Source organism: Dicentrarchus labrax, unplaced genomic scaffold (genome assembly GCF_905237075.1).
Source record: "Dicentrarchus labrax unplaced genomic scaffold, dlabrax2021, whole genome shotgun sequence".
Taxonomy (NCBI): Eukaryota; Metazoa; Chordata; class Actinopteri; family Moronidae; genus Dicentrarchus; species Dicentrarchus labrax.
The window spans coordinates 25966681-25994471 of NW_026136715.1; the positions used below are offsets into that span (position 1 = coordinate 25966681).

Below are 27791 nucleotides of genomic sequence, written 5' to 3' on the forward strand. Positions count from 1 at the left end.
CACTTGTTGAGAAAGTGAGAAATCAATAGCTAAGATGGTTAAAGATGGGGTACAGCTGTGTGAGATCACAGGTCAATTTTCACGCCTCTAAAGTTACAGATGTCATAAGTGCAAGGGCAAATCAGAGGCAGTGGGGACGGGTGGACAGGCGGATTGATGGACACTGTGAAAGAGGTCGAGAATCTGTGCATACAGGAAGGTGTTAATACAGCAGTGTGTGTGTGTGTGTGTGTGTGTGTGTGTGTGTGTGTGTGTGTGTGTGTGTGTGTGTGTGTGTGTGTGTGACACGTGTGCATTCACTCTGGTTCTGGTGCTGTATGTTAAATCAAGTGTCCATCTGTACTGAGATGCCCAGTTGATCCTCGGCCAAAATAACCTCCAGCTGCCCAATGCAGACACTGCGTTTTCTTTTTTTTTTAAATAAATGTCACTGAGCTTGTCTGTTCTCTAAATATGGGGGGGCTAGAGAGTGAGCCACACAAGGGGATGTCCATCAGCAGATTGTAAGCGGGCACAAAGTAAAGTTGGATTTGATTGGCTGTCTCTTGTCTGAGGAGGGGGCCTCTTGCCCAATCCTGATCATTTTCAGTAAAAGTGTATTGGGATGAGAGGGTACTTAGGGAGAGGAGGAGAGCCACAGTGATACCTGAATCGTGTAGCAGGGGCACTCTCTTTCCCAGACGTCTGTCGTTTTTACTGGTCACTGTTGTTCAGCACAGCCGGCCGTCATGGTAAGAAACAGTAAGCTGAGAAGGAGGTAAAAGGGAAACAACAAGGAAAAGGAAATTTAGTTTTGAAAGAATCTTTGAGGATTTGCTTTTGTTTTCTGAAGAGGCCAAAGAAAAAGCCAGATGTCTGAAGATGGAGATTATCATCCAAAGCGAAAACAAACTTCTTCTGCTGACCCAGTCAACCAGCAAGTCATCATCTGCAGCACAGCTGGGTTATCAGCTGGGTTTCTATACAACTGGTGTTTTATCTGTTCCTGACTTTTTGGGGAAATTATTTTGGGGCAAACACACTGCTGGAAGCATCTCTTTACATGTTCAACTTCTTCAACTACTCATCTGCTGCTGTTTGTTTGCAGACTAATGTGATTTTACTCTGCTTTTGTGTCCCATTGCTTTGTAACTAAACTCAATATGATTGATATTTGGAGCCATACTAAAGATAGAAAGACAGCTGAGTAAAGTGAGAGGACATGCCGCCTTTTCTCAGTGTCCTAACTTAGGACATTCACCTTGAGAAAATCCCTCTCAAATCCTCTCCCAAATCTCACCTTAAAAATAGCTTTAAAGTGCACTAATGTGTGACCTCCTATATATTACAACAGTGATGAGGTTCTGTAAACAGAGAAAGAGAGAGAATAATTTACTGTACTGTAATTTACTGGTGGTTCTTACTTGTTTGCTTGATTAAAAACAAGAAGCAAGCACACAAGAAAGTTTCCTATTGGATGTATGATGTGTACATATGAGTGTAAACTTGGGATGTCATCCGACATAAAGTCTGGATATAAGAACAAACTGGAAAGATGGTAAGACTATGAAAACTGTGGGAAGGATAAATGTTGTTGGATCAGACTGGAACAGCAGGGATTATAACCAGTTTCAGTGTAAACCCTCAACATCTCCCACTTCTTCCTGGTCAAAAAAGTCTTAAATGTTGGAATAACATGTTTGTTGAGTGGTGTTCCCCTTTAAGAGCCATCATTAACAAGTGCAGACAGCTGGCAGGGGATTAAACATGACTTCTTACCTGTCATAAGGCTATTTACAGTCCTTGGCTGTCACTTTGTCAATGATAGTTGTCTTTCTGGCTTTGGTTTCCTCTGGCTCGATGGAGAAACAGGGCTTAAGTGTGGGCATAGAATCACCAGCTCTTACCACTAAAGGATCATATGAGCATTTTAGCATGTTTTATTCCACTAAAACATGCAAAAATACCTGCCGATACAATACATATCACGATACAGGGGACACGATTCAATATATTTTGATACTGTAAACAAGGTGACATATTGTGATTTCAAGCAACAAGAACCGTGGGATCTGTTTATATCCCTCTAACATCCAACAGCATAGCCCTCACTTTATGTTTACAGTACTGCTATCTAGCTGTTGGGGGTTTAAACACAAAAATCTATACAGTGTTTTTGAGAGTCGATACAAAATCACAAAACAAAATATCACTACAACTCAGCCATACTCTATCTTAGCAATAATGCCCAACAAGGTGTCCATTATTAGGAATTAATGGACGCCCTGCAGCCAATCAGAATCGAGTATTCACTCAGACCATGGTATAAATTACCAGCAATGATTGACCAAAGTATACTGTAGGATTTTAGATCTTTACAGCCCTTAAAAAGTCTAAAACATTTGAATATGCTTTGAAAGGTTGTCCCCAGTAATCTACAGGGCATAAACTGAACTGAAACCTGCAGATGTGTTTCTGCTGGAAACCACCAGCTTACTGTGATGCCCTTATAAAACGTTAGCAAGATAAACATAAAAAAATAACATGTCCTTTTTTATGACAGCTTATGTGATGTTAGTGTGCCAGCAGCAAATGTGTGTGAGTGGTTGAGAGCGGACTCTTTTACTCTGCCATAGTCACTCCTTACATCCTAACTTCTCTTTCCCTGTCTTTTCTTTCTACCACCACTGCCCTTCCCGCCTTTTTTCATTCACCTCTGGATGAAAGCCCACTGACGCCCAAAGCGATGCCCGCTCCTTCCTGACTGAGGAGATGATTGCAGGTCAGTCCTTCTGTATTCTTCACCACAGGTTCATTAATCTGTTACTTGTCCTCCGCTGATTTCCTTCTGAACATCATGCTGTGTGTAATGATTCAGATCGACAGGCTGTTGGTTGACTGAAAGACTAACTGAAGATGTTTTTCTGAAAATTGCACCAGATTTTCTGACATACATGAAACTGACCACTATTTCCGAGTAGAGGAGATGAGTCATTCTTAATTTTTAACCTTCCAAAAAGGAAACAATATCCTTCTTGCACAAGATCCAAAGTTTATTTTGTCCTAGATTTTGTTTTTCCACTTTGGACCGATTTTTAACTATTTCCATCTTTCATCCAGAGTTCAAGGCTGCCTTTGACATGTTCGACACGGACGGTGGCGGTGACATCAGCACCAAGGAGTTGGGTACCGTGATGAGGATGCTGGGTCAGAACCCATCAAGGGAGGAGTTGGATGCCATCATTGAGGAGGTTGATGAGGATGGTGAGATTATTGCGTGGTCAGATAATAGAAAAATTACAACAAATTTAGCATCTTAATGACATTTAAGGATGATTGATGGGACTGAGTTGCTCTATTGAATTTTTTTTGTTCCCTGGCTCTGAAATAGTTTTTTGTATGTGCTGTTTTCAGAGCAAAAGAGGTGGATTTACTCAATTCTGCACTCACTGTGGCTTCAAGTAAATACATCAGGGACACAATGAGACTCACAACACAGAGATACTCCAGCAATAATAGTGATAATAGTCGTATTGTGTTTCCTTAATGTTGAAGGCTAGGTTGAAACCTTGTATATGGCTGGACTGTATGGTCAAATTGTGGCCAAATTGTTAAAATGGATAGTGAGCAGTAGTGTAATGTAAATCTTCTGCAGTAGTCCCTCACGTCATGTGAGCGTGGTTGCCTACGTCAGTGTTCACAGACACATCTCATCTTATCCCACTAGCCTTAGAGAGTGAATCCTATACAAAATAGAAGATTATTTAGGTACCTCCAAAGGATATGCTGATATTTTCCAGCTCATTTTAACCGATTGCCAATGCTGATATATCCACATATTTTTTCAACCTAATAGCAGAGAAAATCCTGTCTTCCCTGTAGTGGAATTAACATATTATTATGCCTGCTACTATTGTGAAGGCCCTCTGGCAGATGCAGACATAAAATAAATGTAAAGTAAGTGCAATTTACAGCTGTACAGCAATTAAAGTCAACTGCATTATTAGACAGTGCACTCTTTTTCATACTGTTAAATCAATATAGTGCCTATACTTCTGGAGTTATGGTACATAACTAACATTCACACCTATTCAGTTTAAACAGCAATGACCAATGGGGAATTCGACCGATCAGTGGTATAACTTTATCAGTCACTGACTCGCTCACTAAGTCAGGGACAGACTTGGTGTTTATAGGGCTGACCCTGCTTAGCTGTAGTCCAGACAAGTCAAGCTCCATAAACACTGCATCCTTCCCATAATGTAACTCAGCAGAATTTCTTAATAGACCCAACCTGCCTGCTAAATACCCTTTTTCTTTCCATTCTGTGCCTCCAATTTATAACAATGATTTTCTGTCAAATAATCAAATCAAGCCTTTCTCAAGGTAACCCTGGTGGCATCCTCTCTCTTCACTTATTCACCTCCTCATCCCTTCAGGCAGCGGTACCATTGACTTTGAGGAGTTCTTGGTCATGATGGTGCAACAGTTAAAGGAGGACCAGGCTGGAAAGAGTGAAGAAGAACTTTCAGAATGCTTCCGTATCTTTGACAAGTATGACACCAAATACTAACAGAAAAACAAGAGCAAACACCATGTTACTGCACAAGATGTTTATGTTCTGCTAATGCTAAATTGAAAAGCCTATAAATTGGAATATTTTAGAATTTTAGAAACAATTTTATGGCCTGCAGAATCATTAAACAGTTTGAGAAACTATTTGTCAAACACCGTAGTTTTATAGAGACATTTTGGTTCAGCAACAAATCAACTTTATTTATAACTCCTATATGATACTACCCTCAGTCTGTATAGACAATGCAATTGACTTTTAACAAATATCTGCAATGTGTGTTTGTGTGTTGATATACGAGAGCAAGGAAGCAAGAGATTTGTTTTCACACAGTAAATTTAAAATAGCATTTTCACCACAGGAATGGAGATGGTTTCGTCGACCGGGAGGAGTTCGGAGATATCCTCCATCTCACTGGAGAAGCTGTCGTAGAGGAAGATATTGACGAGATGTTTGGCGAAGCAGACTCAAACAAAGATGGAAAGATTGATTTTGATGGTAAGGTTAAGCTCAATTTATATAGAGGGAAGAGCTTCTTCACCCCTGTGGACCTCACACTGTCTTTCATAATGTTTTTTAGGAGGCCGCCATGTTGAACCACCATGTTTGTACATTAGAACATACAAACCAAAAACTGGCTCACGATAGGGCCCTTTGTGTTTTTTGTGCGTTTTGCGACCAGCGTAGTTTCTCCCTCGTGCTTGAAAAGGGACGGTGAAACAAGTGAGTTGAAATTAGCAACTATACCACTAGATGCCACTAAATCTTACACACTGGTCCTTTAAGAATGGTAGCAAGTTCTCTCTTTTAAAGAAAAAAACTTCAACAAGTTACAACAAATAACTTATACAGCAATTCCATAACATAGTCATAACAAAGGAACAAAAGAAAAACAGAGAATACACATCTATATATGTATATATACAGACACAATGATGACAACAAAAATGCCAAAACTATTCCCTGTAAATAAAATGTTTTTTGGTTGACTAACATTAGTAATCAGAGATGGGGTGGAACCTAAATCTTTGTGAACTCTCTGTGGTGTTAAAAGGTAGAATGATTATGATAACTTCCCCTTTTGTTAATCTCAAAACCAGTACCAACTGCTCCACAATATATGGACTTGAAATGGACTACAAAGTGACAAGTCTGCACGAATATATATAAATACATTTTGAGGCATTTTACCATCTGGCTGAAAGTAATACCTGAGTCTGTGAGCACATGAATCTGGCAGACAAAGAAAGATTAGTGCTTATCTTAAAATGATCACAGCTGAAACAGAGTACATGTACAGATGAACATTTACACATTGCAATCACATGTTCTCTATGATTAGTTTTGTTTAAGGCTTTGTCTACACAGTGTGCTCAGCTTGTGAGCTGACTAATTTGTTGATCTGCTCAATCATTCATTGATCAATGGATCTGTGGTGGGCTGGTTAATTGACTGTTGCCCTCGCTTTCTTTCTCCAGAGTTCCTGAAGATGATGGAGAACGTCCAGTAATGAGGCTCAACATTCCTTGGTGACCCTTCCTCAGAGAGAATATAAAGCTTGTGGAAATGGGCTCGGAAAACAAACTCCAGATATATAAAACCCTGTACAATTATGAATCTGATGTCGTTTCTGAGACTTCTAAATGGATACAAGTATCCCCCCTCTTTCCCTTCCCATATGAAAGCTTGGGGCTTGGTGAGGATATCTATAAATATCCGTTCAAACCTTTTAAGACGAAGGCACTTTCCCCTGGCCTTCACCCAGCTGTCACTTGGCAGCTGCCGTTCCTCCAGAAATCTTACACCACCTAGCTTTAACCCCCACCCTCCTCCTCCTCCTCCTCCTCCTCAGAATTGTATATCTTCTCCACCCTGTTCTTTCTAAATAAATCCACTTTCTCCTTGTTCATCTTTGCAAATTATTCTGCTATGCATGCCTGACACCTCTTATCTCATCTGATTTTTATCTGTTTTGTCCTTTCGTTTCTCTTTCAGTTGTCATCACGATTCTCAGATACACACACATGCATGACCACACTGCAGACAAGCACATGCACTTTTTGCACCACATACAGCATCCTCCTCTTACACACACACATTTGTTTGACTCCAACTAGTCTGGTCTATCTCCCAGTTCCAGTCCCAACTTCAAACTAGCTCCCACGATGCCTTTCAAAATACCTCTATTTGCACAGATAGTGCCATACACCAACCTCCCTGTCTCATTCCAACATTACAGAGCTGTCATGTCTGAGGAAATATTCAGTTATCTGGCTTAAAATTGATCTCTTCCAAGCTGTCTCCCAGCGCACAAATCAGTGCCCCCAGTGGCTCATCCCCAGCGTGAGTGGTGAAGCCGAGCAGTCGGCCCGGCCGAGGCTCGAGTCAGTCACAGAGCATATGAGTTTATTCCCCTGTTGGAAAATGCAGGTCTCCCTCCGGGTATATAGCCTGCAAAAGCCCCCCACCACTTCTCAAAAGCAAACATCCCTCCCCTTTCTTTACGGCTGCTCCCCTCCTCAGCATCCTATCCTCCTCTCCTGCCTCTCACCTCGGGCCCTCCCCTTCAGGAAACGCCTGCCATATAAGGAGCATCAGGTTGTGTTTATCAAGCACCAGGATGTGTGGGTGCTTGCCTCCGTGTCCCTGTCTTCTCTCAGCCTAAAATCTGCCTGCTATTCAGGGCACTGGGGTGGGGGCAGAGAGGGGTGGAGGGTTGGAGGGAGCATTTTTCTCCCGGTTTTGAGTTTCACACTCAGATTGAAACGCCATCATCACAAAACCCATAACCTGCTTTAAAATCGTTGCCTCCCCCTCCTTGTGCACTGTCTGAAGGCCTAAATAGAAATCAGCAGTGTGCACTGACGAGCTGAAAGATCTGTAGCTTTATTTGCATTTCTTTTTAAATTTTAGCAGCATTTTAGTGGAGGTATTTTAAAGAGATCACCATCGAAAGCTGCTATGGGGCCATTTCTAGGGAAACCTAATACAATAATTAGATGTGTGTGTGTGTGTGTGTGTGTGTATGTATTTTCCTTTTCAGTATGAATTCTTTACAGTGTGTCACAGTTCTCTCTGACATTCTACCTCTAAAAATCTCAGTTTTAACAAACCAGGTGACAGACACAGTTAAAATAGTCTTTTTGCATCTCCCATTCTGTACTGCAGATTTTTTTCTACCTTTGACCCAGATCACAAAAGTGCAAAAAAACCCTCTGGCTTTACCTCTTTTACATTCTTAACCGTGCAACTTCAAGAAACAAGAGCTTTTCCCGTCCAAAGTGTGATTGGCTCACAGTGGCCCCAGAACCCTAAAAGTTCAGGGTACTAAATCTGGAGGGCCTGTGAGAGGCAGGGGGCGGGACCTGGCTATCCCGTTTAAAGTGTGTGTGACCCTTCACTTGACGTCTAGTCTCTCTGTTGGGGTGCACGCGGATTGACCACTCCTTTGGGCTTTTCTTTTTTCCTTGGATATTTGGGGGGGAAAAGCTAATCCACAAACATGGTAAGACCAGTCAGTTGTGCAAATGACCCGTTGAGCTATTCCAGGTTGGTCAGACAACCAGACATTAGTTATTAAAGCGCAGTAATAAGGGGAGAGCCTGTAAATTGGAGGTTAAGTGGTTGAGTAATAAAGGCATGTGGAAGTCTAAAAATCAACTTGAGTTGTTGTGCAGGATGTTTTCTTCTGTTGCCTTCCCTTAAAATAGCAACATTTGACATTTTTTTCCCTAAATACTGCATTTTTATTATACATAATTGAGATTAATTTATTTTATTTTATACAGAAATCTTAATTAATGCAAGATTAATAATGTATCTATTACAAATATTACTGATCCTGGTAGAGAGTGAAGATGGGGAGCTGGGTGGGTGTCAGCTGGGAAGGTGCGGATTCTGCTTAGGCGACAAATTCCCGGGGATTGGATGTCTGCAGGCCATATACAGCCAGCCATAAGGTGTTGAGCCAGAAATAGCCCGAGAAATTTTCACCAAGCTCAGGAATCCATTTGAGGCGCAGCAGATACATCCTGCATGACTTATGAAAGAATGTTATTATCGCAGAAACTAATCATATAATAACGTAACCTTACAGTCTCTAGAATAATATTGTAATTGCTGTGATATTCCTAAAACAGTCATTTTACTCTAGTTTGAGCATAAAGACGTTGATGATATGTAACATTTTTACAATTTTGGTGTAATTAATTAAATAATTAATTAAATTTAATAAAAATGTAACCTGGCAGCAACCTATATAATATGGGAATTGCTGCTCAGGCCACCGTGTCAGAAATTGGCTTAAAGGTTATAGGCTACAGAGTTTTAACTGGAGTGATGAATGAAGTGTAAGTGAAGCCTGTAGTGAAGGATGAAGTGACAAAGTGGCCCCTGTTTTCTTCCAGACTGACGCGCAACAAGAGGCCCGCTCCTACCTGAGCGAGGAAATGCTGGCTGGTGAGTACAGGCTGCTACAGTAACGCGTTACTTCAGTGATTCCGTTACTTTGCCCAGCAGTAACAAGTAATACAACACATTACGATCACCACACCTCAAAATTTCAAGATGATATCAGTCATCCCAGTTACACCATCCTATTATTCCTGTGCCAGAATGAGCTCCTTCAGTACTGTAATGGTACACAGAGGAAGATTCCGCTGTTTTTCAGTGTATTTAGACATGCAGAAGAGCATTTAATGTAACTGTCTTACTACAGTGAAATAATGTTCATGAGTAACAGGTTTAAGAACAGCCAAGTACAGAGAAATTAGGCCAGTTTCTGAGTAACGAGCCACATTCTGTCAACTCCATCCCTCCAGAGTTCAAAGCCGCCTTTGACATGTTTGACACCGACGGTGGCGGTGATATCAGCACCAAGGAGTTGGGTACCGTGATGAGGATGCTGGGCCAGAATCCGACAAGAGAGGAGTTGGATGAAATCATCGAGGAGGTCGATGAGGACGGTGAGCGATGGATAATCTCTGATAGCAGCACAGTAGGCCTATATTGCGCGTATTGGGCGCAATGAGTGTTTTTACGCACAAGCAATACATGACTCCGACACTTTACATGTGCTCCACATCAGCTCAAATAAACCAAGTGATTGTATCTAACATTATTTGGAACCAAGGCACTCTGCTAGTAAAGAGAGACTGCTGATCCTAAATACGTTTATTTATGTTTATGGTCTAAACAGACCGCTTTCTTCTTGGTTTTGTTAATTATATGAATTATTGCATTATATATGTCGGGGTTCACTTAACTCCAATGTTTCACTGTGGTTCGTGCGTAAAGTTGTGCGCAAAGACAAGCGCAGTGTGTCCCACATGAAGCGCAGCAGGACACCGGGCCTTTGGTCGGCCCGACCATTGTTAATCAATGGTGTTTCACCCTCAGGTAGCGGTACCATTGACTTCGAGGAGTTCTTGGTCATGATGGTGAGGCTGCTAAAGGAGGACCAGGCCGGCAAGAGCGAGGAAGAGTTGGCAGAGTGCTTCCGTGTGTTCGACAAGTACGTTCACACTAGTAACGTGGTTCACGTAGTGTGCTGCACTCGTTTAATGAAGGCATGTGTTTTATTTTGTCATGTGATTACTTGTTCAAGTCTACAATTTCACACCTGTCTGTGTGTTGCGCAGGAACGGCGACGGCTACATCGACAGAGAGGAGTTCGCCCTCATCATCCGCAGCACCGGCGAGCCCATCTCAGAGGAGGAGATTGATGAGCTGATGAAGGATGGAGACAAAAACACCGACGGCATGCTGGACTTTGATGGTATGTGGATGATGATGATGAACGTGTCATGTAAACACATCACTTTTCCAGTAATGAATTATCCCAATAAATAGTGGCACAGGGTTAGGGTTTAGCAAAAAAATGATAATTTTAAAAAGTATTCTTATATTTCTGTTGTGCCATGGCATATCAGGTACTAGTAGGGTGAGGTTTTAGTAACTTTAATGATGGCTACCTGGTTGTATTTTTTGTATATCTTGTGAATTAATTAATCGTTTTCAACCCGAGCCTCCTAATAATAGAATGACACAATGAAAAAGAACAGACATGCTTTATTTGAACTGCTCAGTTAAAAAACTCCTTGATGGACACATTTCATTTGCAGTTTGCAGCTGATGATGATCATGGTAACTGAAACTTCCCATCTCTCTTTTTTCCAGAATTCCTCAAGATGATGGAGAATGTGCAGTAAAACCAGAAAGACTCATGGACATTCCTCCTCCCCCCTGTGAACCCCCATTCTTACCACATCTGTCCCCCTATTGATCCACTCAAACCACCCCCCCCACACGCTCCCTCTCCTCTCTCCTGTCCACCTGGTTCACTGCGTCTCTTCTCCATCCTTATAGACATCCTCAACAGACAGCTAGGGCACCCGGCAGCGGGGTCACTGGCTGGGCTACACTCTTCCCCCAGCTCGCTTGTGACCGCAGACAACCCATGGATGCAATGAGGAAATTCACTGCACAAACCCTTATGGGGTATGCATTGCGTTAACAGGTGCATGTCATCAGTGACCCCCTCCCCTCATGCTGGTAAAGCTCTGATCTAGAATCTAGTCTAGATAGAACAGCGGCCTGTAATCTGCTGCTTAGACCAATGAATTCAACCACTTCACTGTACAAAGAAGTAATTTGCTTGAAGAGAATAAATGAACTAACACATGCTCACTTGTAGTTGGTCTGTCATATTTATGGTCTGTGTAAAAGTTTTGTTTTGAGGAATATCAATAAAATGTTTATTTCTTCTTTTTGTCCATTTTGTTTGAACTGCAGCCAGTTTTGTCTTGAACATACTGTCGGCTTTTTGAGTACTGCTGCTGTCACGAGTTGAGTGCAGGGTGGAACCAGTTTTAGGGGTCCACACCTGGGGCCAGATGCATAAACAGGCACGCACATAAAACGTGTACTCTTCCTCATGCAAATAAAAATGACCTCCTGCAGCTTTTAATGGCTTTTATTCAGGCCCAGAACTCCTGAGTGTGGTTATGTAATGTTGTCATGTTGCAATAATATGGGAGGATTTCACTCACTCTTTCCCAGAGTCAAAAGTTAACGTGTTTAATTGTTTTTGGTTTAATGATAAAACAGAAGAGTGTGCTATTAATGCATCTACAGTGATATGGCAGTATCGTACTGTACTGCCATAGTGAACGGGTATTCTGGTACTTAAATAAAGACTGATGAAAATATGTAAGTTACTTTATTTAAACAGTCCCAGACAGTATGACATCTTTATCTGCCCATCACTGTCATACCACCATATAAAATAATGTACATCACATATCACAAAAAACACTGAATTCGGACAGAAAGTCCGGCCTAAACAAATGGCTCAAAAGCACAGGTGAGCGAATGACTGTTTGAGTTGAACAGAAATAAAAAAAGAAATATTGTAGGTCCAAAAAGTGTCCCACGGTCAGGTTAGGAGCCATAGTTGGCTTCGTCGAAAGCTTTCCGGGCTCTCTTCAGCTCTTCGTTCATGGTCAGTAGGTCTTTGACCCTGGCGAACTTCCTGGGGTCCTTGCGAATGAGGAAGACGATGTCCTCCACCTGGACGCGGCCCTGGCGTCCGATAGACATAGCTTTGTGGGTCATTTCCGTGATAAACTCGATCACCAGGTCCTCCAGAATATCCACAGACTCCGTGTAAGGGTTCTGGTCGTCTCCAAATCCGTACATCATACACCGGAGCTCTTTGGAGAAGAGCCTCTTTCTCTTCCCGTGGCCGACATCTACTCCGCTGGATCCATCCTCCACCTCCTCGTCGTAGCCAGTCTCGTCCTCCTCGTCCGCCATTCTGCTGAAAAACACCCAGATAGGTTGGTTTAACCTACGTGTACGTACATGCACCTCGCCCCTGAGCAGTGACAACTGTTAACATTTCATTAAATGTCCTAATGTTAAATAATAATGCAGAAAACGTTACCTTGTATTTAGCTCTACGTTGGCTCAACAGTCGAGTAGTCGGCGGTCTCTGTTGACTTCCGGCTCTGGTTCCTCGACTGTGGAAGTGATTTGGGGAGAGAAAAGCTTGCTCTAGAAAACACTGCCCCCTGCGGTCATTCTCATTTAACTCTGTCGTTAAAAGAAGACGGTGGTTTCCACCACAAAGTTTGCTTATGCTACTTAGCCAAATAGCCAACATGACGGACGGTAGGTTTCTTTATTGTTTATCTTTTGATTTGCTGCTGGTCAAGGCCAAGCTCAGGTTACAAAGATGACAATGTATGTGTGTGTATCACTGCATAACGTTAGCTACACTGTAAATGAAACAGCTAGTCCAGTCCTCCGGTGTACCAACTTGATTTACCCGCACTTTTATTTGATGGTTTTGCGCTTTATGCGCATTATTTTAGTAAAAACCTCCATGGGAGAAGGTAGCAAGCAATGACGACCTAAACAGAAAACCCCCTAATGTATTAAATCAGACTACTTTTTGGTGGGCTGTGTTAATGCCGAATCAAAGAATGGCTCATACTGATTCGAGCAAGGTCTTATGTTACACTGCGTGTGACCTGTAGATGGGAAATAAGAGCACTGCCGCCGCCAATGGAGAGATTGATCAGTGGAGTTTGGTTTGAGGGTGTCGCCATACAAACACGACACGTACCGCACTGTGTACTCTGTCACTAGATGCAGCAGCGTGTGATAACGAAAGCTAATTGGGCGTAGCGTTACTTTGCACGCCAGAAAATAACAGGACACCGCTTATTTTGTTTTTGTATAGAGGTAACTTGGCTAGTATAATTAACTTATATCAATAATATAATAACGAGCACGCTACATAGCAAGCTAATGTCGGCTAATGGGTTAGCCCAGAAAACAATTAGACTGTCAAACTCAGACAAACAAGCATCTGGTTGACTGAGCTACCGGTGAGTTCATCTGCTAATATTAGCTGAGGCGGTCTAAATTAGAAACAATTAGCTAACTTTTGTTTAATAATGTGTTGGATAACTGTGGTTGACATATGGTACATTATTTCATAGAGGTTTAACCACGAGCTGACGTGTTTTAACGGCTAGCAGATAGTGGTTGTCAAACTTGAGCTATCACTGGTTTTTGAACATTGCTGCAGGCTTATTTTCAACCAACTATTGTAACCAAATATTTCTTGTTCAGCTGTAAAATCTTCCCCCCTGTCCGCTGTTGGTCTCTTAGGAAGGGGTGCACTTTCAGTTTGGAGATGACCTTTCCACTATAGCTGTCTGTCAAGACCCGGACCCTGGCAGCCCTATATGGCGTGTCCGGTCCAGTTCTTTTGCCGGGGGCTTCGCACTGTTGGATTAGTGCTCCTTTACTATGTCTTCTCTATAGGCATCACCTTCTATAACAAATGGCTGATGAAGGTAGGTGAAGGAGTTCATAAAGCATTATTGTTTTTTCCAGCAAGAACACTGTTCCTCTCCACATAACATACATGGTTTTATTTGGGATGATAAAAGGAAATTCATTAAAGTGGAATTTATTTTTTGGTTGTCTTGGGACCTAGGGTAACCTATATAGTTTCTCTTTTGGAGGAGACTTTAAGTACTGTAGGTCTGGGTTCAGGACCCTAAGAGATCCTAGAGACTGTGGACAATCTACCTCTGCTAGGCCATCCTAGATGACCCTGTCCGTTTCTCTCTCAGGGCTTCCACTATCCCCTCTTCATGACGTTGGTTCACCTCGCCCTTATCTTCTGCCTGTCGGCTCTGACACGACGGGCCATGCAGTGCTGGACGGGGAAACCCCGCATCGTTCTGAGCTGGACAGATTACCTCCATAAAGTGTCTCCCACAGGTGAGGTTTTAGTCTGGTGAGTTTTCCCTAACTGTTCAGAAAGCAGCACAAAGTATTCAGAGAACAGGGACTGATAGTCAGCTCTTATCATGTTCAATGAAGAACACTTGGGCTAAACTCATGCTCACTGACTAAAGTCCATATTGATACAAACATTACATCACACCTTAGGGCAGTGGTTCCTAACCCTGGGGGTCGCAAGGCCCTCTTTATTTTGAGGTGTGCTAGAAAACTTAATAATATACCCAGTAGGCCTATGTCTCAGCATTTGGTTCACTTCTGTGAAGAAAAGTTAAAGTAAAGTAAATTATCAAACAGAACAATGGCCAACCACCAGGGACAAGAACACACTGTATTTGCTAAAAAAGAAGCCTATTAAGTATGTATGATTGTCAAATTATAACAAATACATAACGCAGAGAGGGAATTGTATAAAAAGTTCAGGAAATAATCTGCTCAAAATTCATCCAAATCACGTGTTTTACACAAATGTCTTGCATTTCTTAAGTTCGCTATTTGGGTTCATTGTGCAGTTTTGAAAATAATATGAAATATTCATAAACTATGTAACTTTAACAGGGGTCATCAGTTTACTAAATGACATAAAAGGGGTCACTTAAGGAAAAAGTTTTGGAACCACTGGCTTAGGGTATGTTATAATGAACCAATACAGCATAACCATCACAAATGAGATAATGTGGTTTGAATTTGTTATGGAAATACTCATTTACATCAAAAGACGCCATACAGTTTTCCAGCTTAAATCTTAAAATTAGTAGGATTCACTGTTATTCAATTAAAGTTCCAGTGTGTAGGATTTAGTAGCATCTAGGTGCTCTCTTGCTTCAGTGTTTTGGTTTGTCCATTCTGGGCTACTATAGAAACACGCAGCGTCTGTAGATAAAAATGGCTCATTCTGAGGCAATGAAAACAGAACCATTCTTATTTTCAGGCGATTATACATGAATGAAAACCTACCTATGAATAATGTATTCAATTTCTACTCATATATCCTCCTAATTGTTACACACTGGACTTATAAATGTGAACTATAACAAAGCATGTGTTTTCACTTTGATACACTACCTTCTTGTTCACAATTGACAGTTGCAGCATAGTAATACAAGAACAACATTTATTGCAAGGTGTGTGTCTTCTAAAAGTCCTAAAATCTGTCCCTCTTACCTAGCCCTGGCAACGGCACTGGATATTGGACTTTCCAACTGGAGCTTCCTCTTCATCACCATTAGCTTGTAAGTTTGTGCTTTAGCTTTTCTAATAGAAGATACTACTTCAGTATGAACTGATAAACTTCAGGTCATAATTATTGTATCTACCCAGTTATTGGATTGTTCCATCCTATTATGTGGCTCTTCTTTTGTGTCCTTCAAGGTACACCATGACCAAGTCTTCTGCAGTGCTCTTTATCCTCTTTTTCTCCCTGGTATTTAAACTAGAGGAGCCGGTGAGTGGCTGTTTTTTCTTTGTGGAAATGGTGTATTGACCGCACAAATGCCCCAAATAAACCAGTTTTTACAAAAGGCACGAAAGAAACAATTCTATCATTGTCTCTACCTGATTTCTGTTCCGTTTTCATACTGACCGTATTGATGAATGAAATGCAGTGAGGATACAGACGATGTGATGCAATGTTTACAGAAGATAAAGTTGAGAACATAGGGGAAAAGAATGATGATGATAATGGAGCCTTTTTTAATCTGATTAATATATTGCAAAGGTGAAATTAAGTCTGACCACTATTCTCTTGGGTACTATTTCCTGCTGTGTGGACCTGCTAATGGATAGGACCACATGATACTTTTGTCTGTATAAAAAATCTTTGTATAGCCTTGTTGGACTACAAAAAACCAAATCTCCTAGCAACCACAACTAATGCCAGCCCTTTTCATCGGTAAAAAGAGCTTTTCTTAAATAATGGCCAGCTGAACAACAAAAGGAATGGTGCTTGACATTTGTAAGTTGGATCTGGACAGTTGAGTGCTTTTACTTTAAGTAGTTCAGCATGGCAGGATAAATTGAAATAACCTTGGTGATACTTTATATCTAGTGGCGTCATCTGGTTGAAACCAATAATACTTCCATCAGCCTCAGCTGCAGTTTGTGTTTAGCTGTAATTAGCAAATATTAGCATGCTAACACACTAATCTAAGGTGGTGAACATTGTAAACATTATACCTAAACTGACTAAAACTGTTTCTCATTGTCCCCTTGGACCAGAACCCATTCCTGATCCTGGTGGTCCTCCTGATCTCCTGTGGTCTCTTTATGTTTACATATGAGTCGACCCAGTTCAACCTGGAGGGCTTCATCATGGTGCTGCTGGCGTCCTTCATAGGGGGGATCCGCTGGACCCTCACTCAGGTCCTCATGCAGAAAGCAGAGCTGGGTCAGTGTTGAATCACTGAAAACTTGAAAATGATAAATATGTATAGAGCATTCCTGTTATAGTAACTTTACCTTGTGGGCATAAACACCTAAATCCAAGCATGTTTATTACCACATTTTCCTCCACGTTGAACTTGATTTTCATATTGTACTTTTCTCCAGGCCTTCAGAACCCAATAGACACCATGTACCACCTACAACCTCTCATGTTCCTTGGCCTTTTTCCCCTCTTCCTATATAATGAAGGTGAGCATAGTCTTAAGCTGTGGTTTGTCATATTTCCTGTACTTGCCAACAGCGCCCAACCTGTAACCTGTTTACACCTGGCACTCGAATGCATCTCCACATCCATCTTGACTAACTACTTGTGATCGGATCTCACTTCCCGGCTCTATATGCACATAAACACTATAGAGCTGTACCCTACTCAAAATGTTGTCAGTAACTGTCCATTATGTGTCTCTGTGCCTTAAATGTCAGATGTTTATACTTTTTTTCTTTTCTCATAGTTTATGAGAAACCTTTGCTGGTTCAAGCTGTGCTAGAAATGTCATTTATCAAGTGCTGTGTCTTCCTTTGGAAAAGAAAAAAAAAAAGCTCTACAATTAATTTGACTTCCTCCTCCATCCTGGAATATGAATAACTAACAATGGCTAACAAAATAACCAACCCATAGAAACATCACTGTACATCCTCTTCTCCGTCTTGTTTCCAGGGCTGAGCCTCTGTAGCTCAGAAAAGTTATTCCGGGTGACGGAGCTCTCACCTCTCCTGTATTCACTCTTCACACTGAGTATCGGCGGTGCACTGGCCTTTGGTTTAGGCTTCTCAGAGTTCCTCCTAGTCTCCCGGACATCCAGCCTCACTTTATCCATATCAGGGATCTTTAAGGTACGTCTTAATATTGTGCATGTAGTATGACTTTAGTTTTTAATCAGTCAATCAACTAAGCCAACAAAGCTAGAGAACCTGACACAGCTGAGTTTATTTTGTCAGCTTACTGTGTTAACAGTAACACATACTGCTACAGTATGCTAAACTGTACTAGAATTTTACCTCTGAAAATGTAGAAACACCAATTTTTCTTGATCAGCTTTAAGCGAATTGGGCAAGTTTCATTTTCCTGCTGTGTAAAGAGCATAACATATTTGTAAAGCCTCGTAAGGCTGCACTGTGCTGGTCTGGTTCAGACCTTTCTGATACACTCTTTCATTTGTTCCTCGGATTGTCTTGTTCTTCTGTAGGAGGTGTGTACTATGCTTTTGGCAGCACGTCTTATGGGAGACAAGTTGAGCACGCTTAACTGGCTGGGATTCGTCGTGTGTCTGTGTGGCATTTCCTTGCATGTGGGAGTCAAGACATATTATTCCAAAAGTAAGTGGTCTGTTTTATGGCTTACTGTTCATAATACTGTTTAAATTTGTTTTCTCAATAACATAAGAGACAAACAAATATTCAAAAACTATGAGGGGTGAAAGTACCAAAAATGCATGTGAATTGTAAAACAGTGATAAATTATGAAGTGATCTGATTAATTTAAAGCCAATTTAATTTAAACAGTTGTGATATCATACGTCTTACATTCATCTTTTGTCTTACTGAAGTGGGCGTGGTTTGACATTTTAGCAAATCCTTGCTGTAAATGTGAGTAAATAATGAATTTTAGACACACAGCTCAGTTGATTACAGAGCAGTGCTGTTTCAAATTAAATCTCAATCAAGTTTATCAAATCAAGTCAACTGACAAATTATCACTCTGTTTTTCAGTTCACCTACATTTCATCACTTAGATTCAGTAACATTTTGTTACTCCTGCACTTCAGGCCACTTTTCTTAAATGATAAATGGAAATTTTGTGTTGTGAATGATGAATGTAAGATGGGGAAAATGATGAAACAATATTTTCATCATAACGTGACAGTTTTAATCAAAATGCTTTAAATTAATCAAATCACTTGATCATATATCTCAATTCAAATCATCATCAATCATCATCATCATCATCATCATCATCATCATCATCATCATCATCATCATCATTTTTATCAGTTATTTTTTGTTATTTCCACCTGTTGTACCTTAATGGCGTACAGAATATTTCGGTTAGAATTACAACCTTTGTCTAATATTTTTTTTCCCACAAACAAATAATAAAAATTACATCTATTCCCTCTGCCTCATTTAAAAATACAGAACCTAGGAATGTGCAAATACTTTTCATTTAAAAAGATTAAAGGTCCAGTGTGTACCATTTGGGAGGATCTATTGGCAGAAATGGAATATAATATCCATAGGTCCTCTGTTGTCAAAAATAGTTTTTACCAGCTCAGAATGATCTCCCGCCTCAAATCTTTCCTATCTCACAATGATCTTGAGAAAGTTATCCATGCCTTTATTACATCATGGCTGGATTATTTCAATTCCCTCTACCTTGGCCTCCCCCAATCCTCACTTAGACGTCTGCAGCTTGTCCAAAACGCAGCTGCGCGTCTTCTAACTGGCACCAGGAGGCGTGAGCACATCACCCCCATTCTGGCCTCCTTGCATTGGCTCACAGTTCATTTTAGGATTCAGTTCAAAGTTTTATTACTTGTTTTTAAGGCACTTAATGGGCTGGCCCCAATATACATCGCTGACCTTGTACAGCCCTACTCTGTTCAAAGCTCCCTGAGATCCTCAAATAAAGGGCTTTTGCATGTGCCACGCTCACGGCTCAAACAGAGGGGTGACAGAGCTTTTGCAGTTGCTGCTCCACCTCTGTGGAACCAGCTCCCCCTGGATATTAGATCTGCCCCCTCCATTTCTGCCTTTAAATCCAGGCTAAAAACCCACTTTTACTCCCTGGCCTTCCTTGTTCCCTAACCCTGTCTCCTGCTCATCCTATGTTCTGTGTTGTGTGCCCTGATATTGAAGGTTTCCTTTTATTCATGTTTTATATATATATATTTGTCTTTTTAGTTATTCACTGTACAGCACTTGGGTCAGTTTATACTGTCTTTAAATGTGCTTTATAAATTAAATTTACTTACTTACAGTTTACTAGGTATGTTTTCATTAGTGTATAATCACCTGAATATAAGAACTGTTATGTATTTGTTACCTTAGAATGAACCGTTTATATCTACAGGTGTTGCTGGTCACCTTCCGTGGAGTTCGCCATGTTTAACCGCCATGTTTTTACAGTAGACCAGAATGGACAATCCAAACACTGGCTCTGGATAAGGCTGGGACATTTTTTCACCGTAATTTCTACTCCATGCTTGAAGAAAAAGCATCTGCACCGTTAGATGCCACTAAATCTTAAACACTGGACCTCAGACTTCTGGACGAAAGATGTCTCCTACTTCACTGAAAAGTCCATTCTCAGGCTTTAAGCTTCCACATAACGCTTTAAATTGCATACTGGACAATTATTGGCTTCAAAACTAAATCCTGCCCGTATGCACACAGCTTAAAATCCAATTTAAGGTAAACAGAAAAACTTAGATAAATGCGAAAACAATCAAACTGCACACTGAAGCTCAAAGATGCAGAAGAATGGGCAAATGTATTTGAATGGTGGGGCAATTAAAGAAGTTCTGATCATGCTGACAATGTCCATTTTGTGATGTTTTTCCATCAGGTAAGGGCCCATCTTTAAGGCAGCTCAACAGTAAGAGCCCAGAGCTCGCGTTGCCATTACTGCGGCAGAACGAAGACGAAAGAGGGGATTCGACTGCCGATGAGTACGAAGACGAGGAACAAGAAATAACTCTGCACTGACATCACAGGTTGTGGGCCAATGAAGTCTTCATGCTACTCATACCTTTACGACTCTTCCATCTAAGGGTTTGAACAGTGACGTCAAAGCTTCAGAGCTTCCAAAAACTTGTTTAGTCTGGGACACACTGCCACAGAAAGAGTGAACAGCCTCTTCAGCTCTTTCCTTCCACCAATCATGTCTTCAGGTCAGGCCAGGGCCTCATTATCAGCTGTACATTACTGTGCATGTGACACAAGTTATGATCTTTTGCCTTAAGGGAGTTTCAAGAATACATCCACGTGTCAACTAAGTATGATGTATGGAGAGAGGGTGCTACAGCTTTAAAGGGGTACTTTGACACCTTGAATTGTAGTGGGTCATTTTTCTTTTCTAGATACTTGTAACACTGTGGGAAGATCCTCTCACTTTGTTATATATACCTACATACATATGTGTATATATAACATTAATAGCATTCTGTGTAGTGGCACAGGTCCCTACAGAATAGGCTGTTAGGAAACTGATGGACAAATGCACTTTTAATGAGGTTACAAGTGTCTGGAAAATCAACTAGAATTTGAAGTGTCCTGGTATCCCAGTAATGCAGAGTGGACAGATGACAGTATTTCTTTCCCGTAAGTATGTAGCCAGATTCCCAAGAAAGGGACATCCTTAAGTTATTTTGTGTAAAAACTGGATTAATAATAGATGTATAATATAGTTCCTCAGATTTGTATTTTTGCAGATGGCTTTGCTGTTCTCCTTTTTGTGTGCTGAGTTATCAGAGCTAACAGTACATTTTAAAACAAATAGATCAATGAGGTCTACAACTTACAATTAGTAATAACACATCTGCAGGTTATTCTGCATTTTTTAAAAAAATTCTGTTATTAATTGAATAATTGTTTGCACTAAAAAATGTCTTTAAAAAAGATGACAAATGCACATTCTAATTTCCAAAAGCCTGAGATGACGTCTTCACGTCTTTGATCCAAAACCCAAAGATATTCAGGTGCTGTCACGTAAGACGGCAGCACATCTTCACGTTCGTGAAACTTCTTACTCGAAAAATGACGAATGATTTGAAGTCGAATATCAAATTAGATGCTGGCTAATTTACTGCCAGTAAACTAATTAATGAATTGACTGTTTCAGCCCTATAAGCCTACTCTGTGTTATCCCAAATATGACATTGTAAAATAAGTATGAAATCAGGCCACATGAGTCAGATCTGTCAATGAGTACTACACATTACAAAGGTCACAATGAAATCCTCTGAAAGTGATTCTACAGTGAATGTCTTGATATTGGAACTTCACAGTATGGTATTTTTTTGACAAATTTGCTTAGATGAAGTGATGAAGTGCAGGGTTGGAGACTAATCTTCAGCCACTCCAGTCATTCTTTAAAGGGATGTGAAATGACTATACCTTAATGTGCCTTGTTGCTGTCATTACAGTGAAGAAAACTTTAAAGAGCTAAAATCCTTCATGATTTAATCAGTTATGTAGATGAAGTACTTGAGTTGAAAGCCATTTAAGTGAACTTTTAAAAATGTTTTTCTGTCATGATTTCCTGTAAAATGCAGCATTGTTGCGACACATTGAGAAATAAAATGAAAAAAACAGAATGTTTGATTTCAGAATGTGTGACAATGTCATCTATTTCCTCCTTCCTTTTCAATTTAGATTTTATTGCGTTCCTGGTCATCCATTTCATTACCTTGATTAGGTTTACCCATTAGTCAATCTGCCATGCTAACATGAACTATCATAGTAGTAATTCAGTTTATTTACACGTAACTTGATTAACTGTAACCTTGCAGGGCACACAGGTCTCTTGAGGCCTGGTTCTAATCTCATCTATTACTCAAGTACTCCTACATTTATGGCAGGAAAGGGTACATTCAAGAGTGCTGAAAGCTGTTTAATCTTACTTCCCTCAGAGGTTCTTGCATTTAAAATCTTACAGTGTAAATTTGTAATTTGAACTTGTCTTGCAGGAGGTATCTCTATTGTAATTAGACAGCCATGCTTGTGCTCACTGCAATGAAGTTAGACACACCTCAGAGTGGTCCATCAAAGCTGTTTGGAAATATTAAAGCATACACTAATGCGGTCTTCATGGACAACTAATCGCCTGAGATAAACTAGTGTTTTCTGCAGGCCTCTTCATCGTGGAGTGCAAAATGGTCATTGACATATGTCACATGTATTGTAGCAGAAGTTCTATGATCTAGTGAGGTGACACAGACGCCCTATAAATCCTTTGGGACATGTACTGCACTGCATTGAATCCGTGTGTATTCACTGGTCCTGGCGACGTGCGCTCCGTGGAGTTTTTATAGCCCTCACCGGACTACCACGCCCATGCTGGAGAAGCAGGAGGGTCTTGGTTCTCAGATTTCACCCGGAGGAGCTCACATACGACCTGATGTGGAGAGCTGGCTTCACAGTTTAGCCCGACTGGCGCGCGTTGATGTCCCCCCTCTGGAATGCTGTGTGCAGTGTCTGTGAGGGAATAACGTGGACTCAGGAAGCAGCCAGGTAAGACCTCACCTGGCGCCTTGGAGAAGGCGAGAAAAGGTTGTTGTATCATTGTGGTTAAGCACAGTTGTTATTTGGCCTATCTCTCTGTTCTCAGGTAAACGACGGAAATAGGCTAACGTTATATCTTGAAAGTGTAGATGCCGTACATTGTTGGAAACTTGCAAAATACCCCACCTGAGGGATGGACACACTTCATTTGCTACCGAAGTATACACACATTCAAAATAATTGTCAGTATGTAATTATTATTGATAAATTGAAATGTCTGACCTTTTACGCATTACAGTTAACTACAAGCAACAAGCTAATGTAACTAACTACGCAGTTATTCAATAACAGCGTTTCGTCGTTTGTTCAACACTCTGCCTCTAGCTAGCTGCTAATTGCTTTATCACTTCACCTAAAACATCACCCATATACTAACAAAGTTACTCAGTATGTGTGTACTGTTCAAGTCTTGTGTTAATACATTGAGTTTAACATTCAAATACATCCCTGGACATATACAAATATCAGCCATATTACATTATTTAATAACTGCGTACATTAGCTTGTTGCTCAACTACAAAAGGTTTTTTAATTTTTATGTTGATTTTAATGAATAGTTATTAAATACTGTCATTTATTAAAATGAAGTTTCCTTCCCCCAGGTAGTATATTTCCCAACATTTTCCAACTATGTATAGCAACTAGACTTTCCGGATATAAGATGAGCTGGTTTCTGTCGTTTACCTGAGAACAGATACAGAGGACCAATAACAAAAACTGTGTTTAACCACCATTTTTATCCTCTCCTTCATCAGGAGGCCACCTGGGTAGTTTGCAGGGGTCACAGGAGTTCAAGCTATTTTGTGCTGTTGTCTTTTTTCCTAGGTGAGGTAACTCAGGTACAGCTGCATCAGTTACTTATTAATTCATTAGTTGTCAACTATGAATTTCATTGCTAACTATTTTGATAGCAAGAAAATGTTTTCAAATTCTCATATTTCAGCTTCTCAGGTATGTATATTTTCTGTTTTCTTTTGTCCTCTGTGACAGTAAACTGAATATTTTTCAATTGTGTACAAAACAAGACATTTGAGGATGTCCGCTTGGGCTTTGGCACTGATGAACGTTTTTCACCACTCTATGGACCAAACAACTAATCAATGAATCGAGAAAAATATGGACAGATTGAGCGCTAGTAGCAGCCCTACTCCAAGGGCAGTACACTGGAACACTGACTTGAGACCAATTTAATCTCACTCTAGTGTAGTAATCAACAGATGCACAGCATAGGAAATCAGACCAACGTCAGTTAGAAATTCAAGTCCAGAAAAAACATAATCTTTCCAAATAGCCTCCTATTTTGGCACAATAACACCAACATAATGGACTACTACTGCATTGTTCACTTAAAGTGAACTGTGGAGTAAATGTCTACTGATTCTGACTGAGAATTTGAAAAGGGTTCAGGCAGAGAGGAGACACTACAATCCTCTTGGCAAGAAGATCCAGCAGCATTTCATAACAATGCCCACCTTTTCGTCCCTGTCTGAGAGGCAGGCAGACAGACGGGTACAGACGACATATAACTCAAGTTTAAACTCAGACTTGGCGACATTCAGGCAAGCAGGTACATGTGAAATGTGAGAAAACATACAGAAAGTGCAATTTAGTCGCTGCACATGATGGCTCTATATCAGGTGGTCTTGTAAAAGCCTTTAGACAGGCTGGAAGTTTCTCTTAAACTCTCTTCAGTGGTGGCCTGTCTAAAATACTAGTTGAAAAGCTCAGAGAGGAAGTCATGGAAATATTGATTGAAGCAAAAAGATAAAGCACAGACTCAATGTGGAATGACTTAACATTTAAAAAACATCCAACATTTGATTGATAGGACAGATTTGATGTTAACATTTACAAATTCAAACTCAAAAGATGTCTTAGCAGGGTTCGTACAAAGTCTTGAAAGTTTGGAAAATTCTTAAATTTAACTGTTAGGTTTTAGTTAGAAGTTAGAAATATGCTTGAATTAAAAGATTCATGATTTTCAACATAATCTGGTGTTTCGTTACAGACATAAACCAAAAATCTTTTATATATAATATTTATTAATCATATAATATATATTAATAAAATGATCCTGTCATCGTATTTGTTTGTTGTCTCCTGATGTGTTCACTAGTCATTCATAGCTAGATAAGTCCTAAGGCATAACGTATTATATAATCATGATCAAAACATACAATCAATGTTTATAAACTAAAGTTTAATTAAAAAAGTGACAATATGCATAGATTTTTGTGGGTTTAAAGAAATTACGTTTTTTTGGTAACAATTTAGATGTGATAAAGGCTTCCAGAGTTGGGAAATGTTTGGTTTAGGTACCTCAAAAGTGTTTGAAAAGTACTTGAAATGACCTCTGTGTGATCCCTGTAGAAATGATTATTGTATTACTGTATATAGAAATGTATTGTGGTAGGACATAGAGTATAAACGCTCATTACGTTGTCAGTAAAGCCATCAATACGCTGTTTGCAGGTTTTTAGTTCTCCTCGCCTGTCCCTGCTTCCTAACTGAACTCACTGAAACGCCAGTTTACAAAAACAAACCTGAATAAGTGGCACACACCCATCACAGGTCTGTGAACTCCAGTATAATAGCTGAGCTATCAGATAGTTAACAGTAGCTTTGTTCTGCTTGCATTTTGTTGAACAATGTTCTTATTGACAAAGAACAAATGTCAGAGTTGCCCTTGTTTTCTAAAGAGCATCTGCCTACACAACTTTTCCTGCAGTTTTCCAGTGTATTAGTGTTATGTTTTGTTGAAGTCAGGCCTTTATCATTTACCCTTTTGATTCACAGCCCTCCAAATGCAAATAATACCTAGTAATGTTGTCCGCATACAGATGTATTGTAGCAGAGAGGAAACAATGTCTCTAAACAACTGTGCTTGATATAATTCTTTGAGAGAGAATAAGCTTCAGATGTTCACAAGGCATTTAAACTTTTTGTGCACTGTTAAATGTTGGCCCTCTCAGACAGAGGCGTGTTAGTTTTATGGCCTCTTAAAGTGCTACGTGTTTGTTAATATTACACACTGTGTGTGTCATTAGCTGTGTGAAGTTTGAGGGTCTGTAAAGGGGACGAGCACTGAAGGACCTGTAGTTTGAGTCAGCCATAAAAGAGTTCCCATGGGAAAAGATGGCAGTTGTTGATGACAGGTTCTTTATCTTTCTACCAAAATGACATTTTACAAAAGGATTGTAGAAGTCACCTGTAATGTTGATATAACCTATTCAGAAGCCAGTGAATGTTTTCAGAAACGCACTATATAAGAATATTTCATTTATTTCAGTTATTACTTGATTATCAAAATAAATCGTTGCCAATTATTTATTGTCTATTGACAGGAGATACAAGATTTTCACACACAGTTGAGCCACATCTTGATAGTATCTCTGCTGCTTCACTTTGGGTTGCCCCGGCCGTTTGGTTTGTCATTGTCTGTTGTTATTTAATGTACATTATTAGACTCTACTCAGTTGACCACTGTACATATACTAAATACAATTGTATGTTAATATAAATTAAAACAAAAATTAATAAATATTCATAGCATTGTTTTTTCATCTTTCTAGGTTCTACTCATGTCTCTTCACCTCCTTGCTTCATCATCATCATCATCTTTCTGTGTAATGCTGTGCTATCTGCTCAGTGTACTCTTGCTGCTGTCCTCAGGGGCCCATGGTCAAGGTAGAGTGTCTTTTATGACCATTATTACCATTTCATTACTACTAATATCAAATAATTTACCTCATCATCATCATCAATTCACTGAGAGGTTTTTAAGATTTAAGAACAATAATTTATACATTTCAGTAGTTGGTAGAACATTATATTATCCTTGTGACTGTCACATCTTTTTAACCACCTATCCTATTAGTTATGGACTGCTTTACTTTAGAAAGATGGTTTTGTGCCTATGCCTGTCACGGTACAGCTCTGATGACATTAATGACTATTAATATTTTCTAATTGTTTTGGATCCTCTAATACTACCATACAGACACCGCTAAACTCATTATCTTTGTGTCTGCTGATTTCTGACGGCAGGACTTGAAGCTCCTTAGTGGGATCAACATTTTTGTGAATGAAACCGGCTGCAAAGGAAACAGAATAGGCAGCATTACATGGCAACTTTAGGGCATATCTCACTGCTGAAACAATTTTTGTATATAATATATTACATTTACGACATATCAGTCTGTACGACCTTTATCAGGTATGTGGACAGCATTCCTACATATTTTGGTCAGAGTTCATGAAGGTTTGTGCAGTTTAGAGTGTTTGTGAGTCTGATTTGGAACAGGCATACAAGCAAACCTCAAAGAAAAAAGGCAGAGAGTTTTAGGTCAAGAATACAAAAATGTTCTTACAAGAGGCTCAGTGTGCAAAGCAAAGCCTCTTACTACCAAATATGTAAGAGTTCATTTGAATATTAACAAACTGCTGATACAGTCGTTCATACTGATTAATTCACAATTGAATAAGATGCGTTATCATGGAAATATGTTTTCTATTATTTGTTTTATTAATAATTCATTAACATGCTCATTTTTAAGATATATTTTCGACAGTTGGTTTTTAAAAATAAATGCTTTTTAGAATTGAGCAATTTCTATATCTATTTCATGGTTACTTTATACTACATTTCATAAAAGAAACAATGAGCAAGACTCAAAGGACTTATTATTTCAGT

The 27791-nt window shown here is 39.9% G+C and overlaps 4 protein-coding genes across 5 annotated transcripts in view; 3 read left to right on the forward strand and 1 right to left on the reverse strand.

The window, feature by feature from the left end:
- The first annotated feature begins 566 nt into the window (after positions 1-566).
- tnnc2.1 (troponin C2, fast skeletal type, tandem duplicate 1) lies at positions 567-6459 on the forward strand. The gene is made up of 6 exons (XM_051425342.1): positions 567-731; positions 2707-2761; positions 3100-3243; positions 4419-4533; positions 4914-5050; positions 6031-6459. Exons 1-6 carry the CDS (start codon positions 729-731, stop codon positions 6060-6062), a joined length of 486 nt encoding a protein of 161 aa, XP_051281302.1. The 5' UTR covers positions 567-728; the 3' UTR covers positions 6063-6459.
- Positions 6460-7891: 1432 nt separating this feature from the next.
- Positions 7892-11317, forward strand: tnnc2.2 (troponin C2, fast skeletal type, tandem duplicate 2). Its single transcript, XM_051425343.1, has 6 exons — positions 7892-8057; positions 8959-9010; positions 9373-9516; positions 9950-10064; positions 10192-10328; positions 10730-11317. The coding sequence occupies exons 1-6, from the start codon at positions 8055-8057 to the stop codon at positions 10759-10761; spliced, it is 483 nt and encodes a 160-aa protein (XP_051281303.1). The 5' UTR covers positions 7892-8054; the 3' UTR covers positions 10762-11317.
- A 435-nt stretch (positions 11318-11752) lies between these two features.
- On the reverse strand, positions 11753-12623 carry taf13 (TATA-box binding protein associated factor 13). 2 transcript variants are annotated; one of them, XM_051425345.1, is made up of 2 exons: positions 12498-12623; positions 11753-12368 (listed from the first exon to the last, which is right to left on the reverse strand). In XM_051425345.1, exon 2 carries the CDS (start codon positions 12365-12367, stop codon positions 11993-11995), a length of 375 nt encoding a protein of 124 aa, XP_051281305.1. In that variant the 5' UTR covers position 12368; positions 12498-12623; the 3' UTR covers positions 11753-11992. The 2 variants fall into 2 exon arrangements, with proteins under 2 accessions (XP_051281305.1, XP_051281304.1); XM_051425344.1 differs by having other exon boundaries at positions 11753-12371; positions 12498-12621.
- Positions 12587-27791, forward strand: part of LOC127377262 (collagen alpha-1(XX) chain) — a 50991-nt gene continuing 35786 nt past the window's right edge. Inside the window, exons 1-12 of the mRNA XM_051424983.1 lie at positions 12587-12724; positions 13733-13920; positions 14203-14353; positions 15543-15606; positions 15746-15818; positions 16592-16760; positions 16922-17005; positions 17475-17650; positions 18004-18133; positions 20382-20519; positions 23019-23047; positions 26671-26785. Coding sequence (XP_051280943.1) covers positions 13810-13920; positions 14203-14353; positions 15543-15606; positions 15746-15818; positions 16592-16760; positions 16922-17005; positions 17475-17650; positions 18004-18133; positions 20382-20519; positions 23019-23047; positions 26671-26785 — 1240 coding nt within the window. The 5' untranslated portion in view covers positions 12587-12724; positions 13733-13809. The remainder of the gene's footprint in view (positions 12725-13732; positions 13921-14202; positions 14354-15542; positions 15607-15745; positions 15819-16591; positions 16761-16921; positions 17006-17474; positions 17651-18003; positions 18134-20381; positions 20520-23018; positions 23048-26670; positions 26786-27791) is intronic.